General features: G+C 64.5%; 4 protein-coding genes across 4 annotated transcripts in view; 1 reads left to right on the forward strand and 3 right to left on the reverse strand.

Annotated features, from left to right (window-relative positions):
• The first annotated feature begins 172 nt into the window (after window positions 1-172).
• Window positions 173-3,000, forward strand: ISCU (iron-sulfur cluster assembly enzyme). The gene is made up of 5 exons (XM_075434906.1): window positions 173-306; window positions 387-500; window positions 711-821; window positions 2,031-2,109; window positions 2,448-3,000. Exons 1-5 carry the CDS (start codon window positions 214-216, stop codon window positions 2,543-2,545), a joined length of 495 nt encoding a protein of 164 aa, XP_075291021.1. The 5' UTR covers window positions 173-213; the 3' UTR covers window positions 2,546-3,000.
• A 1,831-nt stretch (window positions 3,001-4,831) lies between these two features.
• TMEM119 (transmembrane protein 119) lies at window positions 4,832-7,674 on the reverse strand. Its single transcript, XM_075434753.1, has 2 exons — window positions 7,594-7,674; window positions 4,832-5,998 (listed from the first exon to the last, which is right to left on the reverse strand). The coding sequence occupies exon 2, from the start codon at window positions 5,969-5,971 to the stop codon at window positions 5,216-5,218; it is 756 nt and encodes a 251-aa protein (XP_075290868.1). The 5' UTR covers window positions 5,972-5,998; window positions 7,594-7,674; the 3' UTR covers window positions 4,832-5,215.
• Window positions 7,675-12,699: 5,025 nt separating this feature from the next.
• SELPLG (selectin P ligand) lies at window positions 12,700-16,254 on the reverse strand. Its single transcript, XM_075434450.1, has 6 exons — window positions 16,147-16,254; window positions 15,381-15,517; window positions 15,073-15,299; window positions 14,811-15,001; window positions 14,518-14,695; window positions 12,700-14,017 (listed from the first exon to the last, which is right to left on the reverse strand). Exons 1-6 carry the CDS (start codon window positions 16,252-16,254, stop codon window positions 12,762-12,764), a joined length of 2,097 nt encoding a protein of 698 aa, XP_075290565.1. The 3' UTR covers window positions 12,700-12,761.
• Window positions 15,594-22,799, reverse strand: part of CORO1C (coronin 1C) — a 50,580-nt gene continuing 43,374 nt past the window's right edge. Inside the window, exons 7-11 of the mRNA XM_075434516.1 lie at window positions 22,316-22,420; window positions 21,039-21,184; window positions 19,269-19,326; window positions 18,932-19,177; window positions 15,594-18,245 (exon numbers count right to left, since the gene is read on the reverse strand). Coding sequence (XP_075290631.1) covers window positions 18,126-18,245; window positions 18,932-19,177; window positions 19,269-19,326; window positions 21,039-21,184; window positions 22,316-22,420 — 675 coding nt within the window. The 3' untranslated portion in view covers window positions 15,594-18,125. The remainder of the gene's footprint in view (window positions 18,246-18,931; window positions 19,178-19,268; window positions 19,327-21,038; window positions 21,185-22,315; window positions 22,421-22,799) is intronic.

The following is a 22,799-nucleotide window of genomic DNA, read 5'->3' on the forward strand; positions in this document are numbered from 1 at the left end:
TTATTAATCGTTTTCGCGACAGCGCGGGGTTTTTCTTCCCCCCCCCCCCCGCCCCCGCGGGCGATCTCCAGCTCTTCCCCCCCTCTTTCGGCGCCGCGCCGCGCTCGGGGTAAACCCGCGGCCTGAGGCGGTGCGGGGGCGCGGGGGCGTGGCCTCCCCGCGCGAGGCCATAAGGGGGCGGCGCGCGGCCGGCCACCCCCGGGCAGGCTCAAGATGGCGGCGCTGAGGGCGGCGGGGGCGGCCCTGCTGCGGGCCGGGCCCGGGCGCGGGGAGGCGGTGGGAGCCAGGCTGGGCTACCACAAGAAGGTGAGGGGCGAGGGGCGGTGGGGAGGCCGGGCCCGGGCCCCGGCCCCGCGGCGGCTGCCGGTGACGCTCTGCCCTGGCAGGTGGTGGATCACTACGAGAACCCGCGCAACGTCGGCTCGCTCGACCGTAACAACAAGAACGTGGGCACCGGCCTGGTGGGAGCCCCAGCCTGCGGCGACGTCATGAAGCTGCAGGTGACGCTGGGGACGCGCTGGCAGAGGGCGAAGGGGTCGCTCGGGGCTGCGGCGAGGCCCAAACCCGCTCCCTTCCCTCAGGCCGAGCGCCCTGAAGCGTCCCCGGGGCCCCGGGCAGGCCCTGTCCCGCTCCCGGGGGCGAGCCCGGGTGGGTGCGGGGTGCCCGGCGGAGCCGAGCCGGCCGCTGAGGTGCCACCGCTGTTCTGGCAGGTGGAAGTGGACGAGAACGGGAGGATCGTCGACGCTCGCTTCAAAACCTTCGGCTGTGGGTCGGCGATCGCGTCGAGCTCGCTGGCGACGGAGTGGGTCAAAGGGAAAACGGTAAGGGCCGGCGTCAGAGGAGGTGAGGCCGCGGAAAGCCTGCGAAGCTTGGAACCCGCTTGTGTTCACTGTTGGGACGGCGTAGGGAACGGCGGCCTGCGAATCCCTGTGCTGACCTCGTGCGGTGCGGTGGCTTAGAAGGCAGCGGCTGTCAGCCCTGTTAGTGGTCTGACTTCCAGAAGAAGAGTTGCCTTTAACAAGGACCCCCATTAATCAGTAGGGAAGTGCTTTTGTGCCTTGTGCAACAAGCGAAAACATGCTGATCGTGGGTTCTGAAAGAAAGCTTGGTTACAGAGTGTCTTTAGCTTGTTTAGACTCTTTTTCTGCCAGGCAAGAAACGCATTTCTGTGTTACGATAAAAGGTAAGCATAGAACAGTACCCCCAGTGGCACTTAGAGTGTAACACTGGTATGCTCTGGTTTGTTCCCGCTGCTGCTTGGTCTGAGGCATTCCTTAATTCCAGCATCCTTCTCTACCCCTGGCAGCTGAGATGGTTTTTTCCGTGTGGATTTTCTAATGGGATCCTGGGATGCATCAAGAGGAGTGTGGGCAGCAGGTCGAGGGAGGTTCCCCTTCCCCTCTACTCTGTCCTGGTGAGGCCCCATCTGGAGTACTCTGTCCAGTTCTGGGCTCCCCAGTTCAAGAAAGATGAGGAGCTGCTGGAGAGAGTCCAGCGGAGGGCTATGAGGATGAGGAGGAGACTGGAGCATATTTCCTACAAGGAAAGGCTGAGGGAGCTGGGCTTGTTCAGCCTGGAGAAGAGAAGGCTGAGAGGGGACCTAATATATACTTACAAGTATCTGCAGGGTGGGTGTCAGGAGGACGGGGCCAGACTCTTTCCAGTGGTGCCCAGCGACAGGACAAGGGGCAACGGGCACAAACTGAAGCAGAGGAAGCTCCAGCTGAACATGAGGAAGAACTTCTTCCCTCTGAGGGTGCCGGAGCCCTGGCCCAGGCTGCCCAGGGAGGCTGTGGAGTCTCCTTCTCTGGAGATATTCCAGCCCCTCCTGGCCGCGGTGCTGTGCAGCCTGCTCTGGGTGACCCTGCTTGGGCAGGGGGTTGGGCTGGGTGACCCCAGAGGTCCCTTCCAACCCCGAACATTCTGTGATTCTGTCAGCTCTGGCGCGCTAAAGCAGTCTTACAGCAAACACCTGTGTAGCGCAGGCCGCACCTCACATGACCGGTGACTCCCCACCGACTGCCTTTCAGGTCGACGAGGCGCTGAAAATCAAGAACACGGATATTGCTAAAGAGCTCTGCCTTCCTCCCGTCAAGCTGCACTGCTCCAGTAAGTACAGGACCGAGCGGCGAAAGTCCAAACGCCGGCTCGTGTTTGAGAGGGAGACTTCGGGGAGTCGTGCAGGTGCTTCTGAATGTTGTTTTCTGAATAAAGTTTCTGCACATGGAGCGGCTGAAGTTGTCCCGCAAGGGATGCTTGCTTATGCTGAGATTTTGGGGTTATTTTAAGAGTTTTCAGGTCGCTTTCTTTGTTTGGACTCCGCAGACTGGTAATAAGTGTTCAGATTCTGACATTCTGCTCGAGCAGTGCTGGCTGCTCTTGCCTTTACGGCATCTTCTGATCCAAACAGCTTCTCCTTGCCCCTGAAATCCTTGTTTTGTTTGTAGTGCTGGCTGAAGACGCCATCAAGGCTGCCTTGGCTGATTACAAGTTGAAGCAGGATCCAAACAAAGAGGAGTCAGAGAAGAAAGCAAACAAAGCCTAAATTGACTGTAAAGCTTGTTCTCATTCCACTTAAATTTGCAGTGCAATTATTCTAGCTATTAGTCGGATCCTGCGCACTACTAAATGAAGCTGTAAGATACGCACAACTTACGCACAACGTGTCACCCTTGGTGTCTGTACGGCCACTCTTGTAGTGCTGACACGGCTGGGATGTGGGTCTTGGGGCAGCCCGTGTCTGTCACGACTGTCTCGGAAATGTCGGCGTGAAGGAGACTGCTCAGCTGCAGAGAACTCGGTGGCTTCTCTCAGGAGAGAAAACTCTGCTGTTCCGGTACTGGAAGGGCTGCACTTTTTTTTGGAAGATGTATAGTTTTGCTTAATACTTTACTGAATTTAGTGGGAAACGTTGCCTTGGTCTCTGTGTAAGAACGGCGAACTGGTCTGTGTATCGATGCGGTGTACAAACACGGGGCAGCGTGTCTGCCCGCAGCCGTGGAGCCGTGTGGGAGTCTCATTTCGCCGTCGCTGTGCGAGCTCCGGGGTGCTGGGCCGCTGCGGCCGGCACCAGAGGGCACTGGCAACGCGCCGCTGGGAGACCGGGCCTCTTCACGGAGGGAGCTGTGAGGCGCTGGGCCAGGCTGCCCAGGGAGGGTGTGGAGAAGATGGTGTAGACACAGAGCTGAGGGGCTGGGTTAGTGGTGGAGTTGGCAGTGTTGGGGTAGTGGTTGGACTCGATGAGCTTCAAGGTCTCCTCCAGCCAAAAAGGTTTTATGATTCTGCGGCTGGGTGCCGCTGTGCTGGGGAGCGCGGACCCGGCGCTGGCGGGGCTCGCGTCCTGCCACAGCTAGTGCTTGCGTTTTGGTTTTTATTTTTGAAGCTCCCGTTAGAGGAACCATCTTAATTTTGGCGTGTCTCCAGTAAGAATTCAACCTTTTGACTGGCCAAGAGCTCTGTTAAAAGAGGGTTAATGCACCCGGGGTCTTAATTTTGGCGTGTCTTCTGTAAGAATTCAACCTTCAGACTGGCCAAGTGCTCCGTTAAACGAGGGTTAATGCACCCGGGGTCTTAATTTTGGCGTGTCTTCTGTAAAAATTCAACCTTTGGACTGGCCAAGTGCTCTGTTAAAAGAGGGTAAACGCACCGCGGGGTTTGAGCCCAGGGAGTAGCGTGGCTGGGGGGCGGTGGGCTCGGGCTGAGCCCTCGGGCGATGCCTCTGCGGAGCGGTGCCGCGGAGCGGGTCCTGGCGAGGCCGTGGGCGATGCTCGCCGCCTCGAGGAGCCGCACGCCGGGGTGTGAGCCGGGGGCACCCCAGCGTCCGGCAGTCGGACGTTCTGCGGTGACCTGGCGTGGCTTAGCCTCTGCGCTGCAGCCCGCCGGGCTCTCCCATGCCTTCGGGTGGTTGCTCTTTCCCCGGGACATATTTCCATAAATTCCCAAAACAGACAGAAAACACTCTTGAAAACTTGGCCTGCTCTAAAGATTTTAAACCACCCAAGAAACCTTACTTGCCTTTTTTCACACCTAGGGTTTCTTAAAAACTTTTTAAACCGCATTGAAATAGAAGTGTCTAATTCTGATACGTCTTTCCACAACTGTTTTTTCTTATTTTTAGTGCAGAGCAGGCCACGTGTTGCTGTGGTTTGTCGCTCACAAGACCGCTCTTGCGGTGCGGTGGCTCAGCGGTGCCGGACGCTGGCCCTCGGCGTGGCCCCCATCTCCCTGCGAGCAGCCCTGCGGTTTCCCAGCTTTAAAAAGAGAAAAAATCAGGGAAACTCCAGAGACCCGTGTCCACTTTGGGGCAGAATGGGCTCGTTGTGCTCGCCGGAGCCCCTCGGCGAGGGGGAGGCAGAAGCCAGCTCTTCTTCCAAGGGGAAGGGGTGTCCCCGTGCAGGGACGCGGGGACACGGCCCTCCCCGCCGCGGGGCTGGGACAACGCGTGGGTGCGGGGATGGGGGGCGATGGGGATGTGTTGCCTTCCCGGTTTGCTGTCTGTCCCCACGGTCCCCCCCTGCCCTCGGCTGCGGGGTGCAAGATAAGGGTTTCCCCGAAACGGCGCGTCGGCCTGCAGATTTTGTGAGCGATAAGCGCGGCTCCGGGGGTTTCGTCCCCGCAGGGAGCCCTCACCCCGAAGCACGGCCAGGCCGGCTGCTCCGGCCGGGCTCGGGGGGGACCGGGACCCTGCGCCGGGGCTGCAGCCAGAACTGCCCCAAAGCCAGCACGGCGTGGGGGGGGCCCCAAGGGAGCAGTCAGACGTGGGGACCGCGCCTCGGCCACCCCACGAGCTGCAGAAACACGCAGGAGAGGAGAGCTGCGTAGGAAACGGCTTTATTGCGGGGGTGAAGAAAAGAAAAAAAATAAAAGCAAAAGTCCTGCTGGGCTCTGGGCTGCGCTTGGGTCGCTGCCCCCCAGTCCTGCTCCCCCAGGCTGGGCAGGGGTGGCCCCGGGCGTCCCGTCCCCGTCTCCTCGGGGGTCGCGGCGATCGGCAAGGCCAGCCCGCGGTGCCCGAGGTCGCGGTGAGCCCCTGCCCCGCTCCCCGCGCAGACCCCCGCAGCGTGCAGCCCCCCGCCGGGCAGGGGCCGGGGTGCCGGTAATTTTACCAATGACATTTGGGAGAAGGCCGACTTGGGGGGCCGGGGAGGGGGGATTCATCGGGGCTCCGTAGGGAGCAACCAATGACCACGTCCATCGCGTGTCCGGCCCTGTCCCTGCCCTAGATGGGGGGGCTCGGGGGGCCGCCCTGGGCTGCGCTGGGGGGCCCCTCACCCCCGGCTCCTGCCGCACCCGCCGCCTCCTCAGCGCCTGGATCTTGGGGAGGGGGCTGGGCAGGTTGCTCCTCTTCTAACTCTTTGCTTCCTTCCTCCTCATCCCCCTCTTCCTCAGGGGGGGCTTTCTGCTCCCCCCGGGCCCCGTTGGCCTGCGGCGCCTTGGAGGGGGAGCGGAGGTTCTGGGCGGCAGCGAGGATGTCGGCCTGCAGCTGCCGGCTGCCGTCGAGGGGCTCCTCGGCGCCGGGGGCTTTCTCGGGGACCTCGTTGAAAGCCCGGACCCCCCCGGCCTTGTCCCGCTGGTCCACGTACTTCTTCTTGGGGAAGGAGGAGGGGTAGTAGGCGGACGCCTTGTGCTTCTGCCGGACGATGACGGCGGCGCAGATGATGAAGAGGAGGACGAAGGCCAGCGAGCCCACCACCACCGCCAGCAGCATGTACTCCTTGAAGAAGTCCACCAGCCCGTCCAGCACGCCGCCCGGCGCCGAGCTGTTGGTGACTGCGGTCCCCACCGCGTCCCCCACCGTCGGGCCGGTCACCGGCGTCGCACGGAGGACGGGCGGCACGGCCGAGACCTCCTCGCTGTCCCCGCTGCCCCCGCCGTCGGGGAGCACCGCGGCGTGCCGGGGCGCTGCCAAACGCACCGGGGATGCCGCCAGCAGCAGCAGCAGGAGGCACGCGCCCATCGCTGGCCACGCCGCCATCTTCCCCCGGCGCTCGTGCACGGCGGCCTGCGGGATGCAGAGCGGAGGGCGAAACGTTAGCACCCCGATGGAGCGGGACCCCCGAGCCCTGCCCCGGGTGAAGCCCCGCCGTGTGGCTCCGGCACGAGGGGCGCCCACAACGGTGAGCTCGCGGCCCTCGCTCGTCCGCCCGCCTGAATTTCCTTAAAAAAAGCAAAAAACGCAGCTGCAGTTTCGGCCCTGACGCCGAGCGAGGGTCTGTGTTTGTTTTGCGATGGCGCGCTGCAAAAAATAGATGGAAACCAGCTGAGTCGAATTGCTCAAGCCCCGGGGACGCTGCGTGCGCGGCGAGGGGCCGCCGCCAGCAGCCGGCTTCAGACAGCGGTCATTTGGCTGATTAGAAAATTCCTGAAAAATTGAGGTTTCCAGTGGAAACTCTGACACAGGCGACGCCGCGGAGGGGCCGGCCCTCGGCGCGAGCGGCATTTCCCAACCGCTCGTCCCGGAGCCGACCGTTAAACGATTCCCAGCTTGAGCGTGGCTAAAAATAGTTTGGCGGCAGGATTTCACCCCGGTGCCGCCGCGCAGCGCCGGGACGGGGCGCGGGACCCCCAGAGCCTGGGCAAAGGGGCGGCCCTGGAGCCGCAGCGTGCTGAGCAGGGGGTCCCGGGGGTCCTGGCTGCCCGAGGGTCCCAGCTCCGTCCCCTTGCCGTGCCGTGCTCCTCTGCGCTGGACCCCCGTGTGTTCGGGAGCGGGGTGCGAGCGTTCCCGGGGGACGGCGTCGCGTTCCGGCCGCGCCACGTAACGCCATCGAGCCGCCGCCGGAGCTCTCCCGCTCCGCGCGGGAAGGTCTCACCACCCAGCTCCGTCGGCAGGGACCCCCGGGACCATTCCCCCGACTTCAGGCCCCCCACATCCCAACCCTCCTGCCGTTCCCCCCCCACCCCCCCAAACCCAACGCAGCAGCGCTGCAAGCCGGAGGGACTCCGGCAGCGGGACTCGGCTTTCGGGCTCCTTCCCGGCTGCAGAAATCTGGTTTGCATTAAACCAGAGCAAACAACCGGCGGCGGAGGTGGGCGGCACCCCCGGACCCCCGACTCGCCACGGGCGCTGGGCTGGCTGTGGTAACGCTGGCACCGCCATGACGAGGGTTTTTGGGGGGTCGGGATGAGCCCCTTCAGCCTCCCCCTTCGCCGCAGAGAGGGGCCCCTTGGCTGTGCAGGGAGAGGGGTCCCGGGGAAGGCGGAGGTATGAATCCGCCGTTAGCGAGCAGAGCTAACGAGCAGCCTCGGAGGGGCTTGACCGCAGCCCAGCTCCGTGCCAGGAGCAGCCACGGCCATCGCCAGCCCTCCGTCCCCATCCCATCCCCGCGCTCGCCCACCCCCAGACCCACAGCGCGTTCCCGGCTCCGGCTTGGCCGGACGCAGGCGAACCCCGCGCCGCTCCCCAAACGCTCGGGAAAGGCCCGATTCTGATCTTGTCCGGGCGCAGCATCCTCCGAACCGTGCCCGGCCACGCGGCCGGCTCCATCCCACCTCCCGCCACGGGGACCGTGCCCAGCCCTGGGGCCGTGGGGCAGCCGGAGCCCCCGCCAAGGAGCCAGCCCAAAACTGGGGGGCCGGCGTTGCCGGTGGGATCCTCACCTCGCCCGCAGCCGCCGCGTTGGCGGGAGGGAGCCGGGAGGACGGGGGTCTGTCCCGCGCACCTCGCCTCCTCGCGCCCCTTTCTGCTGCCTGCTGGGATGGAGCCTCCTCCTTCTCCTTCTCCTCCTCCTCCTCCTCCTCCTCCTCCTCCTCCTGCTCCTGCGTCGCAGCCCGGGACCAGCTTGTTCTCATTAGGGCCGGTGTGGGGAGGGAGCGTGGGAGGCCGGCGAGGGGCAGGCGGCCCCCGGCCCCCTCCCTGCCGAAATCCATCTGGAAGCTGGGGGGGGGGGTGCTTCCCGGCCTCTGGCTCTGCCAGCAAAGTGGGGAGCCCCGGTGCCCCCCATCATCCCAGCAGCGCCGCTGGAAGGGGACGCTTTTGGGGGGGGGCAAGTGGGGAAAGGGGGGGCAGGGGAGTTTGGTTGCAAGGGTGGTTTTTGCCGGTGGGGAGGTCAAGCTCCATCCTGTGGCCACGTGGCTGAGCCGCCATGGTGGGACGGGGATGCTGGCACCCCCCAAAACCCCCCGTGGGGATGCCGTGCCGGGACCCCCCCACCCAGATACCCAACACGGCACCCCAGGCCGGGTCCTGCCCTCGCGCCCAACCCCAGCCCTGCTGCCCTGCCCTGACTGGGGCATGGCCATGGCGGCCACGCAGCACCCGGGGGCTGGAGGGGACAGGGAGGGTGCCAGGCTCGGTGCCCCGGTATCGCTGGGGGGCCGGCAGTGTGGCGTGGGGGCAAACGGCACTTGAGACCCCCCCCGACCTTGATTTCAGGAGACCAGTTCTGAAACGCCGCAGCCTGGAAACGCTCCTGCGCAGGCACCTCTGCTTCGGGGTGCAGAGAGCACCCCAGGCTCTGCAGCTGGGCCTCCAGGCTGGGGGTCCGGGGGCATTGCCTGGACCCCCCACCCAGCATCGCTCTGCCCACCCGCCCCGGTCCCCTCCGCCCCAGCTGAAGTTGCTCAAGAGGCTTCAGTCACCAGCGGGTGACTTCATCCTCCTGCTATTCGCCTCCCTGGGGACCCGGCCAGAGCCCCCCGCAAAAAAAAACCATCGCCAGCACCCAGGGACCACAGCCACCGTGGGGCTGGGGGGGTGAGGGTGCCCATCCCCACCGCCACCCGAGAGGAACCGGTGCCGTTCGGGATTCTCCCGGCGTCGCGGAACATCAGCGCGGCTCCCAGAAATAGCGTGTCCGTCCGTCTGGCCGCAGCCGGCGGCTCCGCGCAGCTGCTGGGGCGGCTTTTCCCGGCCTGGGGTGGTCAGGGCTGAAATCTTAGAGGGGAAGGGGGAAAGGCACGGGGGGGCTGGGGGCTGCGAGGGTGGCCGAGCTGGGCTGGAGGGTGCGAGCAGCGTCTGGACTCATTCCTGCAGCTCAGCTGGGGATGGGGCTGCAATCCCCCCCACCCCCACCCCGCCGCCATGTGCCCAGCAATGCCAGCGCTGGGCTGAGCCTCCTTGGCTGGGGTCCCCATCCCTCCTGATCCAGGGTGCCCATCTCTCCTGGTCCACGGTCCCCATCCCTCTTTGTCTGGGGTCCCCATCCCACCCTGGCCAGCATCCCCATCCCACCTTGCCCAGTGTCCCCATCCCTCCTTGCCCAGAGTCCTCATCCCTCCTTGTCTGGGGTCCCCATCCCACTCCAGCCAGGGTCCCCATCCCTTCTTGTCTGGGGTCCCCATCCCACCCTGGCCAGGGTCCCCATCCCTCCCGGTCTAGGGTCCCCATCCCTTCTTGTCTGGGGTCCCCATCCCACCCTGGCCAGGGTCCCCATCCCTTCTTGTCTGGGGTCCCCATCCCACCCTGGACAGGGTCCCCATCCCTTCTTGTCTGGGGTCCCCATCCCTCCCGGTCTAGGGTCCCCATCCCTTCTTGTCTGGGGTCCCCATCCCACCCTGGACAGGGTCCCCATCCCTCCCGGTCTAGGGTCCCCATCCCTTCTTGTCTGGGGTCCCCATCCCACCCTGGCCAGGGTCCCCATCCCTTCTTGTCTGGGGTCCCCATCCCACCCTGGACAGGGTCCCCATCCCTCCCGGTCCAGGGTCCCCATCCATCCTGGTCCAGCGTCCCCATCCCTCCTTGCCCAGGGTCCTCATCCCATGCCGACCAGGGTCCCCATGCCTCCTTGTCTGGGGTCCCCATCCCACCCTGGCCAGAGTCCCCATCCCTCCTTGCCCAGGGTCCCCATCCCTCCTGGTCCAGGGTCCCCACCCATCCCCAGCTGTGGTCCCCACCATCCCTGGCTCTTCCCGGGGCGGCGGGGACGCGGGCACGGGCAGCCCCCGGTGCCAGCGCACACCGGCCATTACGATGCCGTTTTTGCCTGCGGCCGGCGAGGGCTCGGCCCCGCGGCGCTGGGCTGGGCTGTGCCGCCCGGGCCCCGCTTTGTAATTTGGGGCAGCTGGAACGCGGGGACCCCGCAGGGCTCGGCTCGGCGGCCCGGCCGGCCCCAGGGACCCTGCAATTTGAGACATTTCGGCCCCGCTCTGCTTGTAATTTGCTTCGCCCGGCTGCGCTTTGCTGTGCCAGCAAAATCCTCGGGGGTGGGACTGATCCTGCATGCCGAGCGCTCAGCCCCGTGTGCAGCACCGTGCCCAGCCCCCACGCCACCCACAGCCCCGAGGATCCGGCCGTGCCGCCGCGCTGGGTTCCTGCGGATTCCTCTGCCGTGAGCTGGGAGATGGCAGCCCGACAGCACCCGCTGACGACGCCAAATAGGGCGATCCCTGGCTCCGGGCAGCCGGCTCGTGCTCCGGCGCTGGAGCAAAGTTTATCCTCGCCGGGCTGCCGCTGCGGAGCGGCTGGCACGGGGCAGGGCGATGCCGCCGACCAGCACCCATCCGCCTTCGCCGCCTCATCCCTCCCTGGAGCGGGGACGGAGGGTGGCTGAGCCTCCGGGTGACGGGAGCATCCCTTGGCCTCCGAGACACAGCAGGGCTGGGGGGGGGGGTGTCAGTGGTCCCTACGGACTCCGGGGTCCGTGAACTTCCGTGCCCGTTACGGCTGAGCCACGGACTCCTGCAGCTGCTTTTTGGCACGGGCGTCTGCGGGCGTGGGGTGGGGGGGGACAAAACAGGGTGGCGTTGACGCCCGAGCGTTCCTGGGACAACGGCGTTGCTGCTCCGAGCTGGGGACCGGCCGCCGGCTGCGATCCCCTCGCCCACGCTGACGCACCCGTAAACATTTACATTTGTGGGGCCAGCGAGGCTGCTCGGCCCCGGATGGAAAATACCCGAAGCAGAGCACGAATGTAAACAGGCGTCGGGTCGGGGTGCAGGTGAGCCCCGTGCTGCCAGCCCCTCCCCCCCCCAGGGATGGCCACCCCCAGAAGTGGCTCTCGGGGCGGCACGGCGATGCCGGAACGCTTCGCTGCCCACCTGTGTGGGCATGGAGGGCGGCGTGGGGTGCTGGGTGGGGTGGGCATGGGGGCACGGGGATGGGGACGCTGAGCCTGGCAGGGCAGGGGTGGGGACGTGGGGACGCTGAGCCTGGCCACAGCAGGGATGGGGACCTGGGGATGCGGATGCTGAGCCTGGCTGGGGCAGGGATGGGGACGAAGGGATGGGGACACCAAGCCCACCTTGGGCAGGGGTGGGGATGGGGACGCTGAGCCTGGCCACAGCAGGGATGGGGACAAAGGGATGGGGACACCAAACCCGCCTTGGGTAGGGGTGGGGGTGCAGGGATGGGGACACCGAGCCCGCCTTGGGCAGGGATGGGGATGGAGGGATGGGGACACAAAGCCCAACTTGGGCAGGGATGGGGGACACTGAACCTGCCCGGGGAGGGGTGGGGATGTGGGGATGCGGGTGCTGAGCCTGGCTGGGGCAGGGATGAGGACACCGAGCCCAACTTGGGCAGGGATGGGGACACTGAACCTGCCCGGAAAGGGGTGGGGATGGGGGTGCTGAGCCTGGCCGGAGCAGGGATGGGGGTGGGGGACACGGAGCCTGGCAGGGCAGGGACAGTCCTGGGCCATTTCTACTCCCTCAGGGCTGGGCACGGGGAAGGGGCCGTGCTGGTGGCTCCAGGGGTGACCGACACCTTTGCACTGGGTGGAGGTGGGACCTGGGAGCAAACCTCAGCCCCCAGGTACAGGCAGCACCAAGGCGGGGGGGACCCTCGGTGTCCCCTCATGGCTTTGCTCTCCCCGTCCCTCCCAGCCCCAGCGGGGACAGCCCGGCCAAGACCAAGAGCCGGCGGCCATCGTTTGCTCCCCGGGGACGAGCAGCGTCGGGCCCGGCTGCGTCCCCTCACCTCGCCGCGGGCGACCGCAGGGCAGGAACACGTTGCGCCATGAGCACACCCGTCCCCGTCCCTGTCCCCCCCAGCATTTCCGCCCCGGCACCACCACCCTTTCCGCTCCCACATCGCGGCACGAGGCCAGACCCACGCGGGGAGGGGTCCCAGGGGCTGCGGTCCCCAAGCCCCCAGGGTCTGGGCCCCTGCCGGGCGAGGGGCGGCTGTGGGTTTCGGTTCTCCTCCCCCCCCCCGGGGGACCGGGGAGAGCGAGAGGAGGATGGAGAAGTGAAATTATGGCGGGGGGGATGTGGGCAGGCGGTGGAGCGGGGAGGGGGCTGGGGGGAAGAGACCACCATGTCCAGGTAACGCTTTAATGGGGTTGGCCTCGCGGGCTGAGCTCGCCTTGGGGAAAGCAGCTCCCCATCACGCCAGTCCAAGGTAAAACCCGAAGGGGTGGGGGTCCTGCAGCTCCATCATGGCCGGGCATCGCTGCTCCGGGATGCTGGACCCCGTCCCCCCGCTGCCCCGGGACACCGGACCCCGTCCCCCCGCTGCTCCGGGATGCTGGACCCCGTCCCCCCGCTGCTCCGGGACACCGGACCCCGTCCCCCCGCTGCTCCAGGACACCAGACCCCGTCCCCCCGCTGCTCTGGGATGCTGGACCCCATCCCCCCGCTGCTCCGGGATGCCGGACCCCGTCCCCCCGCTGCTCCAGGACACCGGACCCCATCCCCCCGCTGCTCCAGGATGCTGGACCCCATCCCCCCGCTGCTTTGCGATGCCGGACCCCACCCCCCTGCTGCTCCAGGATGCCGGACCCCATCTCCCCGCTGCTCCGGGACACCGGACCCCGTCCCCCCACTGCTCCGGGACACCGGACCCTGTCCCCCCGCTGCTCCGGGATGCCGGACCCCATCCCCGCGGCTCAGGAGCGCTCTGGCAAGAAGCTGTTGAGAGTCAGGTTGTCGCCGTCGGCCTCGGAGCCGCTGTCGCGCAGCAGCTTCGGCCGCCGCGCTGCGCCGGGCTTGGGGCCGTTGGCGGGCACCTCGCCGTCGGGCAGCAGGGAGGAGATGCAGACCATCTCGGTGCTGCTGAGCCGGTGGTGGGCCGTCCGCGCCCGCCGCCAGAGCAGGGCCCCCAGCACCCCCGTGCACACCATGAAGGTGGCGGCCACCAGCGCCAGCAGCAGGATGGCCAGCAGGCACTTGGCCGTCACCCCGCTGGGGTCCCAGGGGAGCGGCACCGCCGTCGCCCCCGGTTCCGCATCCCGAGGGGTTGAATGGGTCGGGGCAGGGGTGGCTCCGGCTTTCTGGACTTTCTTGGACCCCGTGGTGGTGGGGCTGAGGGCTGGGGGGGTCGCTGAGCGTGGCCCCACGGAGGAGCTGCTGTCTGTGCTTCCGGCTGCTGTCCCCTCCTCTCCGGGCGATGGGAGCCGGCCGGGGATGGTGGCGATGCTCTTTTGGGGTTCTGCCTGCGTGCCGTGCGGTGCAGAGCCCGGCAGCAGCTCGGGGGAATCGGTCTCATCCAGGGGATCAGCTGTGGTTGGTATAACGGGTACCCAGTGCAGGCTGGCGTTGGTGCTGGGTGACGGTGCAGAGCTCGGCAGCAGCTCGGGGGAATCGGTCTCATCCAGGGGATCAGCTGTGGTTGGTATAACGGGTACCCAGTGCAGGCTGGCGTTGGTGCTGGGTGACGGTGGTGGCGCGGAGCCCAGCAGCGGGTCGGGCTCAGCGGTCCCGTTGCTCTCGGGCATCGCGGTGGCGGCACGGCCGTGCCCCGGCGTGGCGGCCGTGGTCCCCGGCTGCTGCCCGCCATCGGCTCTCTTCCTGCGGGAGAGCGGCAGGGGGTCCCGCGCTGGCCCCCAGACCCACTGCCCACCGCGCTCCGGCGGCGGCACGGCCCCGCACGCCCGCAGGGTGCTCAGCACCAGCGCCAGCATCGCCAGCGTGGCCCAGCCCGGTGCCATGGGACCTGCAGGGGGAACGGAGCAGGAGGATGAAACCGGGGTCTGGCTGCGGGAGGATGCTGAGCTGCGTCGTTGAGGCCCGAGGAGGGATCGCGTGGGGACCCCGGGCGTGGGGGCTGCGGACCCCGACCTCGTGCAGCCGCGGCTGGCAGAGCGCAGCCGCCTCCACCTGCGGCCCCGCTTGCGGAGAAACTTCGGCAAGGGAAGTCGAGCGTCTGGAAACGGGAAACGAGCCGCGATGGAGACGGCTGCTGCGGGCCGGGCGGTTGCAGGATGAGTCCCCGTGCAGAAACGAAACCGCAGGGATGGCGCAGATGCTGTGATCGACCCCCCCTCCCGGGGCGGCCGTCCTCCCCCTCCACCGGCCGGGCTCGCATGGGGCTCTGGGGCTGAGCCCCTGCGTCTATGCTGGAGTGGGCAGAGAGGCAAACCCACCCCAACCCCCCCAAACCCCCTCCTCGTTACACCGACAGCCCCCCAGCAGCCCCCCGCGTCCCCACACCCACGCGCATCCGCGTGCCGAGCATCCCCGGGAGGCTCCCGCGTCCCCAAAGCACCCACCCGCTCCTAACCCCCCCAGGGACCCGCACGCAGGGAGCGTGGCACCCCGAAAACCCGCACACGCCCCGGGGGGGGGGGACCCCGAGCATCCCCTTCGCACCCGCAGCATCCCCGGGGCCGAGCCCCGACCCGACACCCTCCTGCCAGGGCTCACCTCTGCGGGGGGCCGTGGCGGGACCCCGAGCTGCAGCTCCAGCAGCCATCGCCAGCGAGGGCACGGGGGGCACCAGGGCAGCCCCCGGGGCCGGGCAACGGCCGAGAGCGAGGGGCGTCGCGGGCCGCCCTCCGCCTTGCGCCCGGGCGGGGAAGGGAAGGCGGGCGCGGAAGAGCGGCTGCGGTTTCGGAGAGCCCGGGCGGGGGGGAAGGACGTCACGCCCCCGCCCCGGGCACGGTGTGGGCACGAAGGAGACGGGGGGGCAGGTCACGATGCCCCGAGACGGGGGGTACCCCAACACCGGGCGACGGCCTTCGGGTGTGAAGAGGAGGAAGAGGAGGGCGAAGGCTCAAGGCGTTGGCAGGGCCCTTGTCCCGGCACCGACAGCAGCTCTCGGGGGGCTGCGGGGGCCGCGGGGCGTTGCCCGACCCAAACCACAAGCACCGGGGCGGCACGGGCGGGAGGTGCAGCCGCAGGAAGGGTGCTGCAAGAGCACATCCGCAGCCAAGGCTCTGCGGCTGCCGCCGGGGCCCCCCGCAGCCCCCCGGCACCCACCCAGCCCTTCCCCTGGCCATGGGGGCTGGGAAAGCGTCCCGGTTCCCGCCGTCCCCCAGATCTCCCGTAGGAAAACACGCACGGAAAATGGGGTTGGGGTCTGCGGAGGGATGAGCGTGCATGGGTGGTCCGGGAGCATCGCCTCTCCCAAAGCATCCCCGTGCTGTCCCCAGGCACGGCCGGGCCGAGGGGCTGTGCCGGGGGGCACCGGGCGCAGCGGAAGGCGGCTGGGAAATGGAGGGCGAAGCGCTGTGGCCCTGGGGAGGCTGCTCCAGCCTGGGCTTTCTCTGCCCTTCAGCCTTTCCCACCTTAACCAGTCCCCCCCAGTGCCGTTCCCATGGGAGACCACGTCTACCCAGGCCCCGCTTCGCCGCAACCCTGCCGCCGCGTCCCGCACCCAGCCCTCGGGTTCATTAATAACCCCGTTACTAATTAAGCGCTCGTGCTACCGGGCAGCGGTGGGCGCAGGCTGCAGCGAGTCAAAGAAAAAGCAAACCAGAGGGAGTTTATAATCAATGAGTTTTATCTTTTGAAAATGGAAGCGAGTATTTGGACAGATCCTACGGCCGCTCTATAAGAGCGCATCTTTCAGGGCTTCGCTGGTTCTCTTCTGGGATTTCACGGCTACAAAAAGCTTCAGGCACTGACTCCGGTTGAGCCTGGCTAGGCATCAGTTCATTTAAATAAAATACAGGTGATAAACTTCAACGCAGGGCGGCCTTTCCTCCGCCCTCCTCGGACCGTCCGCCACACCCCGATCTCCGGGCGTTTCAATCCAGCGTCTCAGAAACCCGATTTCCCTCCAAGCAGCTAAAAACAGCAGGTCCCCAAGCACCCAACCCTGAAGTCACGCGTACAAAGCGACACAGAGACCACTCTTCGGGGGAGCATCACGTCGGGGGTTTTTGTCTTCCAAAGAAATAAAATCACACATCACCTCAGCCACTGACTGCGACACAGCAACGTCACCAAACGGTCAAGCAACCCGGGGCGTCTGGGCTGGGCACCCCGCGGCCACGGGGCAGGGGGACGCGGGTCCCTCCCGCCACGCTCGCCGCTTCCAACCAAGCAAACCCGTTTTTCGGCAGCTGCCGTGCCATGGGAACACCTCCTCTGCCCCCTCTCCAGCCGCGTCGCCCGGCCGGCCCCGCGGCGGGGCTTCGCCTCCGCGCACGCAGACATCCCTCCAGCACAGAGAAGCCTTAATCGGTAAAGTTCTGAACATGCAAACACTGGAAAAAAAATGGAGAATTTGAGGATTTCTAGCTAAACTAATGGGAAAAAAATAAAAAAGATGACTTCAGCCTGGGCGAAGGGACGTGTCCCCGCGCCGAGTGGCAGCCGCCGGGGATGCCGGGGACGCTGCTCGGTGCGGCAGCTCCCCCGCACACAAATGCACGCCGGGGATGCTCGGGGACCGGTCCCCGGCACGGCCGGGCGCCGAGGCTCCGCAGCCCAGCCCTCGGCACCCGACCGCCTTCGCCCACCTTTGGATTCGACACGGGGCGTCCCAGCTTGCCGGGGTGGCACGGGTCCTGCTCACGGCCCGGGACGGGCAGCCCCCCTCGCTGAGCAGAGGTTTGCGGAGTGAGGCGTCCAGCGAGGAATTCTGCGAGGAGCTCGAGAGCCCGGCCTGCTCCCGGGGTCTTTTCCCCCTGAGGAGCTCAAACGACCACGGGAGAAGCCAGTTCTCCAAGCTGGGATCTAAACCACCCTCCCCAGTCCCTTCCAGTCTGGAGGCCTGGGGATGGAGGTCACTGCTCGGAGCCGGGAACGGGGAATTTCCTGCAAAGCCTTACAGCAGTGGGAGGTGGCAAGGCAGGAATGATGGAGAGTGGGGAAAAATAAAAAAGGATAATTATAAAAAAAAAAACACGGAGGCATTTTGTGGCCAGGGACCTGTCACGACCAAGTCGCCTACCTAGCGCTAACGCCGCTTCGGAAGCAGAGCCCGCAGCTCCAACGCCAGCGCCAAGGTGAGGGGCCACGGAGCCGCAAGCGCGCAGATTCCGAAAGCTTCTTGAAGGCCAACGAGCGGGACGGTGCGGGGACACGTCGGGACAGCGCCGGGACACGTCGGGACAGCGTGGGGCCACGTCTTCCCAGCAACGCCCGCGGCCGCAACGGGCACCGCGGAGACCCACCAGCGACCCACGGCCCGCGTCTCCCGCCGCCGACTCCCTGCTCCGTGGGTGAACGTCGAAACCCTTCCCGCGTGGAAGCGTCTTCTGCCTCAACATAAAAAAAAAACCCCGGCACATACAACACGCCCGTTCGCACGCGGCGAGAGGAACCCAGGGCATGGGATTATTTGTCAGCAGGGCAACACGACGGTAGCTTAAAAATCCTGCAGGGTGTCACGGGAGCAGAGGTTTTGTGGCACGAGTCACCTCTAAGTGCGCGGCAGCGGCGCTGGGGACGCGTTCGGGAGGCAGGGGAGGCAGCCGGGACCACGTCCGAGGGGTTTCAGCAGCAGCCTGGGCCACGCTGCGAAGGAAACCGATCTGATTGTTCGAGATGGCAGATTTATACCAAACAGCTTCAGCTTTGTTCTCTGCACAGCGTGAACGCCCGCCACGCACACACCCACGCGCGCAGCGCCGTCCCGTTCAACTCCAAACACAAATACTGCAAAGTGGCAAACCAGAAAAAATAAAAAGCAACTTTTTTTTTTTTTTTTTTTTTTTTGGCAACTTTAAAAAATGGTTAAGAACAATGTGGCATTGGTCCCTACCTCTAGAAAAAGATATTTGGGCACAACATTGAAAGTCAGAATGGATTTTGTTTTCAAGAATTCATAACATCTGGAAAAAAAAAAAAAAACTGTAAAAGTAGCACTTTTTGTTTTTGACTTGTTTGACACAGTCACATAAATTCATTAAAACATCAGGAAAAAAAAAAAAATCTGTCACTAAAAAGCTTGGCTTTAATCATCGGCTCTCGTTGACGTGAATTTAGGAGAACAGGAAAGCTCGTACTGGAATGCTGCAGCTGCTGCTTGCCGAACTGGGGGAACTGGAATGTGCCTGGGCCGGCGGCGGGGCCAGCGCCGCTCAGTCCGCGATCTTGGCCATCTGCTCCTCCAGCTTGGAAATGCGCTCGTCCTGGTTGGTGATCGTGTCTTTTATGGATTTCAGCTCTTTCAAGATCTCATCCAATTTGGCTTCGTTTTGCTGGAAGGCGAGAGGAGAAGGGTGCGCGTTAGGAGGGCGGACGGGAGCTCCCGACGCACGCGTGGCGGGGTGGGGGCGAGCGCGGGACGCACGCCGGGCGCAGGCACCGCGGCGCTTGTGGACTTGTTGATCTTCAAGGTCTCTTCCAACCTTAATGACTCTGTGATTATGACACTCCGCGCACGGAGCAGCACTGCCAGCGGCAGCAGGGCCAGCTCCAAGGACACACTGGACCGGTGTCTGCTCTTTAACGGCCTTTAAGGACCTCCTTGACTGACAGCTGTCACTTCCACGTCTCCACATATCACTCTACCCCGTGTCACCCCCAATTACGGACTTCCCCAACCGCCTTCTGGACCTGCGTAGTCAGGGGTGCATCTGTCCCGCTGTCTGCGCTGGGTTTTACACAAAAAAAGGGGTGCGTGGAAGCCCTCCCAGGCAGGCAGGTGGCTGGGACCAGCAGCCAAGCTGTCCTTGGTGTCACTGCTCCCCGCGACCTTCCACAGGCAGGGAAACCTCGCCCGGAACAGCGCAACTCGCCGACCACCCCCACTCCGGGCCACCCACCGGCACCCAGGGCCCGGGCGTCACGCACGCTAGAGCTTTGCTGTAACGACCTCCGAGGACGCAGTGCCCTGGCCATCACGTCAAGCCACCGTCCCCAAAACCTGGTGGATTTTACTCACGGTGTTTGAGGCATCGGCTGCTTTCTTTGGAGCATTTATCAGATCGCTCTTCTTGTTGGCGGCGGGCTTGTTGTCCAGTATGTTCTTCTTGACCACCTTGAGATCCCTGTTCTTGCCTGGAATGTACCCGTGCTTCAAGGAGATGAGCAGGGGATCTGCGTTCTTCCCCTCAAACCACTCCTCCGCTTCCAGCGCTGCTTCGGGGCCGGCTGTGTCGGGGTACAGGTCGTCCTGGAAGAGGTCCGACTGCAAGCCAGAAGAGAGGAATCGGTCAAGCGCCTTGGGGCTGGAAGGCAGCAGCAGGCTTCAACCCGCAGAACCAGGGGGTAGCGCTCACCTTCCGAGGAACCGTCATGATGATGGGCTCGCATTTCCTCTCGTGGAGCTTGAAGAACCTTTCGAGGAAAAAGGAAAGGCGTGACTGGGGCGTGAGGACCCCCCACACACAGCAGCGCGCCGGGAAGCAGGGGCGACGGAAAACAAGGAACCCCGAGGCGTCGGAGCTGGGATGCGCTAGGACTTGCAGAGCCCAGCAAGGGCTGGAGAAACCCCCCCCGAGGGTGTGCAGAGGTCCCCTCCCAGGGCCCCGGTGACTTTGGAGGCTCGGACCCCCGCGACAAGCACCGCACAGCCAGCCAGCCCGCTGCTCTCCGGCCACCCCTCGCAGTCCCGCAGACCCCAATGCCCTGAGCCCGGCCCCGGGCACTGCTCTGCTCCCTGCCAGCGGCTCCCGCGTTTGGTAGCAACCAAAGGAGCATCAGAAGGCTTCAGGGGCAACAGCCAGCGCGCTCCCTGCCCGCGGCGTGCCAGGAGCCACTGCTGCGACACGGACCTGCTCTCACACTGCGCCACGGTCTCCGAACCACTGCCGCACTCCGGTCACGCGCTGCTGCTTCCATCACCCTCTCAACCCCTGAGCCCAGCTTCCAACCCACCCGCTCCGTGCATGACGTCAGGCTCTGGCACCAGGAGTTTATCATCGATATCACAGAATCCCAGCATGGAGGGGTTGGAAGGGACCTCTGTGGTCACCCAGCCCAGCCCCTGCCCAAGCAGGGTCACCCAGAGCAGGCTGCACAGCACCGCGGCCAGGCGGGGCTGGAATATCTCCAGAGAAGGAGACTCCACAGCCTCCCTGGGCAGCCTGGGCCAGGGCTCCGTCACCCTCAGAGGGAAGAAGTTCTTCCTCGGGTTCAGCTGGAGCTTCCTCTGCTTCAGTTTGTGCCCGTTGCCCCTTGTCCTGTCGCTGGGCACCACTGGAAAGAGTCTGGCCCCATCCTCCTGACCCCCACCCTGCAGATATTTGTAGGCATTTATAAGGTCCCCTCTCAGCCTTCTCTTCTCCAGGCTGAACAAGCCCAGCTCCCTCAGCCTCTCCTCATAGGAGAGATGCTCCAGTCCCCTCCTCATCCTCGCAGCCCTCCGCTGGACTCTCTCCAGTAGCTCCTCATCTTTCTTGAACTGGGGAGCCCAGCACTGGACCCAGCACTGCAGATGGGGCCTCACCAGGGCAGAGCAGAGGGGGAGGAGAACCTCCCTCGCCCTGCTGCCCACACTCCTCCTAACGTGCAGGCTGTTCCTTCATGAGGAAGAACTTCTTCCCTCTGAGGGTGACGGAGCCCTGGCCCAGGCTGCCCAGGGAGGCTGTGGAGTCTCCTTCTCTGGAGATATTCCAGTCCCTCCTGGCCGCGGTGCTGTGCAGCCTGCTCTGGGTGACCCTGCTTGGGCAGGGGGTTGGGCTGGGTGACCCACAGAGGTCCCTGCCAACCCCGACCATGCTGGGATTCTGTAACCGACCTGACGCCAGTTTTCTGCAGGCAGGGTATTCTGCTGGCTATCGCTCCTCACTCGTTACAGACTCAGCCCAAGCCCCAGCTGACTGTGGGGCTGTGTCATGCCATGCCCAGCACAAGTACCAATCGCTTCACGTCACTGGTCCCAACAAACACCGCAGCGCGGCAGAGAGGTCCGTCCAACAGCGGGGTCCTACGCCCCGCAGGAACGGCAACAGAACGGAAAGCAGGACCTTCCCCTCTCTGCTCGGCTGAGCTGGTGATGGGTGGCTGCCTACGAGGACACCGGCCACCCTGACAGCCTCCCTCCTCACCTGGCGATCTCGCACTTGTTCACGTCCAGGCCCCTCTTCGGCATGAAGCCCATGCCCCTCTGCGGCTCTTTGCTGCTGAAGGTGTTGAGGTAGTGAACGTAGGGCGATTCGTCCGTGATCTCGAAGTAGCGAATGCTGCTGTCACCCTGCAACGAAACGGAGAGCATGGACTGGGGACCGCTCCAGCAGCTGCTCCCGACGGTCTCACCCGCCGGCCCTTCCCTCCGGAACGCCGCCACGGAGCGACGCACAGAGCTGAGCTGATTTTATTCAGGCTAAAGCCTCCAGGGCTTGGCGGGGGGGATACGTCTCGCCTCAGCAGCCGCTGTCAGGCAGCGCACGGCCGTGTCCTCGCTATCCACGTGGCATCAGCACAGCTACCATCAGGCAGATCCCCACCGTACCCCACGGACACCAGCTGACCAGCTGTGCAGCGATACGTGCTGTTCTGCAAAACGCCGTGGGACGGTGACCCCAGCTGGCGCTTCAAGACCGGGGGTGTCAACCTCCACACCTCCTCTCGCGGAAAAGCCTGAACCTTCTGCCACAGTCAGGCAGAAAGGCTACAAACCAGTTTCTCTCTGATTCCAGGCAATTCTCCTGCACTAGCATCTCTGAAACAGCAGAAGAGGTAGCAGATAGAAAAGCAGTATTTCTCATTAGCTGTTTATAAAGATGGGATTCTCGAATGTACTTGGATGGATCCTCCTTTGCAATTACTTGTTTGTCTTGGCTCCCATTGGTAGGAAGTCCAAAGCTGCGGCATCAGAGCTTCTGATGCACTTTAGAGCTCTTAATGCCTACAAATTGCTTTTAGAAAGGAGCCTGTGATTCCAGTTTTCTATTATTTAACCCCGCAACATTAGAGTAAGTGTTGCTGCATGCTCCATCATCCTCAAGCACAGGGAGGGTAACATCTAAGAGGTACCCTCCTCCCACACTGACATACAACCCTTCCTGTCAACACCAACAAGGGATGCTTTGGTGACGGTATCTGATTTGTTGCACAAAGGGCAGCTTTACCCACGGAAAGGCATCTCAGAGGAACACCCAGTTACACCCCAGACCTTCACGGGCTCCGTACGGTGCTGCGGAGCGAGGACCAAACCGATTGTGGAGCAGCCTGATTTGTCTGCAGGCCTGACCACCGCTGCAGTGCTGATTTGTTGGTTCTACCTCTCCCAAGCGAGACCCTCGGGGAACACGTCGCAGGCATCGTTAGCTCAACGGGAGCCTCCCTCTAAGCACACCCAGGCATTCCGAAAGCCTCTCCTTACCTTGCCACACAAGTAGATAATGTTGGTATCCGGATCGTAGAACGGCAGCAGGACCCCATTGCTGGTGTCCATCTCATGCAGCGCTATCGGCTCCTCCATGTTTTTCTGGAAATAAAAAAAATGCCAGTAATGTTAATGAAGAATGGAAAAGCTCATGCTAACATAGCATCTAAATTACGAACAGTTCTTTGCAGCGGTGTCTTCACCACCCCGAAGGCTCTGCATGTTGCTGTAATTGTTGAGCCTGGAGAAGAGAAGGCTGAGAGGGGACCTTAGAAATGCCTCAAAATATCTGCAGGGTGGGGGTCAGGAGGATGGGGCCAGACTCTTTCCAGTGGTGCCCAGCGACAGGACAAGGGGCAACGGGCACAAACTGAAGCAGAGGAAGCTCCAGCTGAACCTGAGGAAGAACTTCTTCCCTCTGAGGGTGACGGAGCCCTGGCCCAGGCTGCCCAGGGAGGCTGGGGAGTCTCCTTCTCTGGAG

The sequence above is a fragment of the Opisthocomus hoazin genome, chromosome 13 (genome assembly GCF_030867145.1).
Source record: "Opisthocomus hoazin isolate bOpiHoa1 chromosome 13, bOpiHoa1.hap1, whole genome shotgun sequence".
In the NCBI taxonomy this organism is placed as follows: Eukaryota; Metazoa; Chordata; class Aves; order Opisthocomiformes; family Opisthocomidae; genus Opisthocomus; species Opisthocomus hoazin.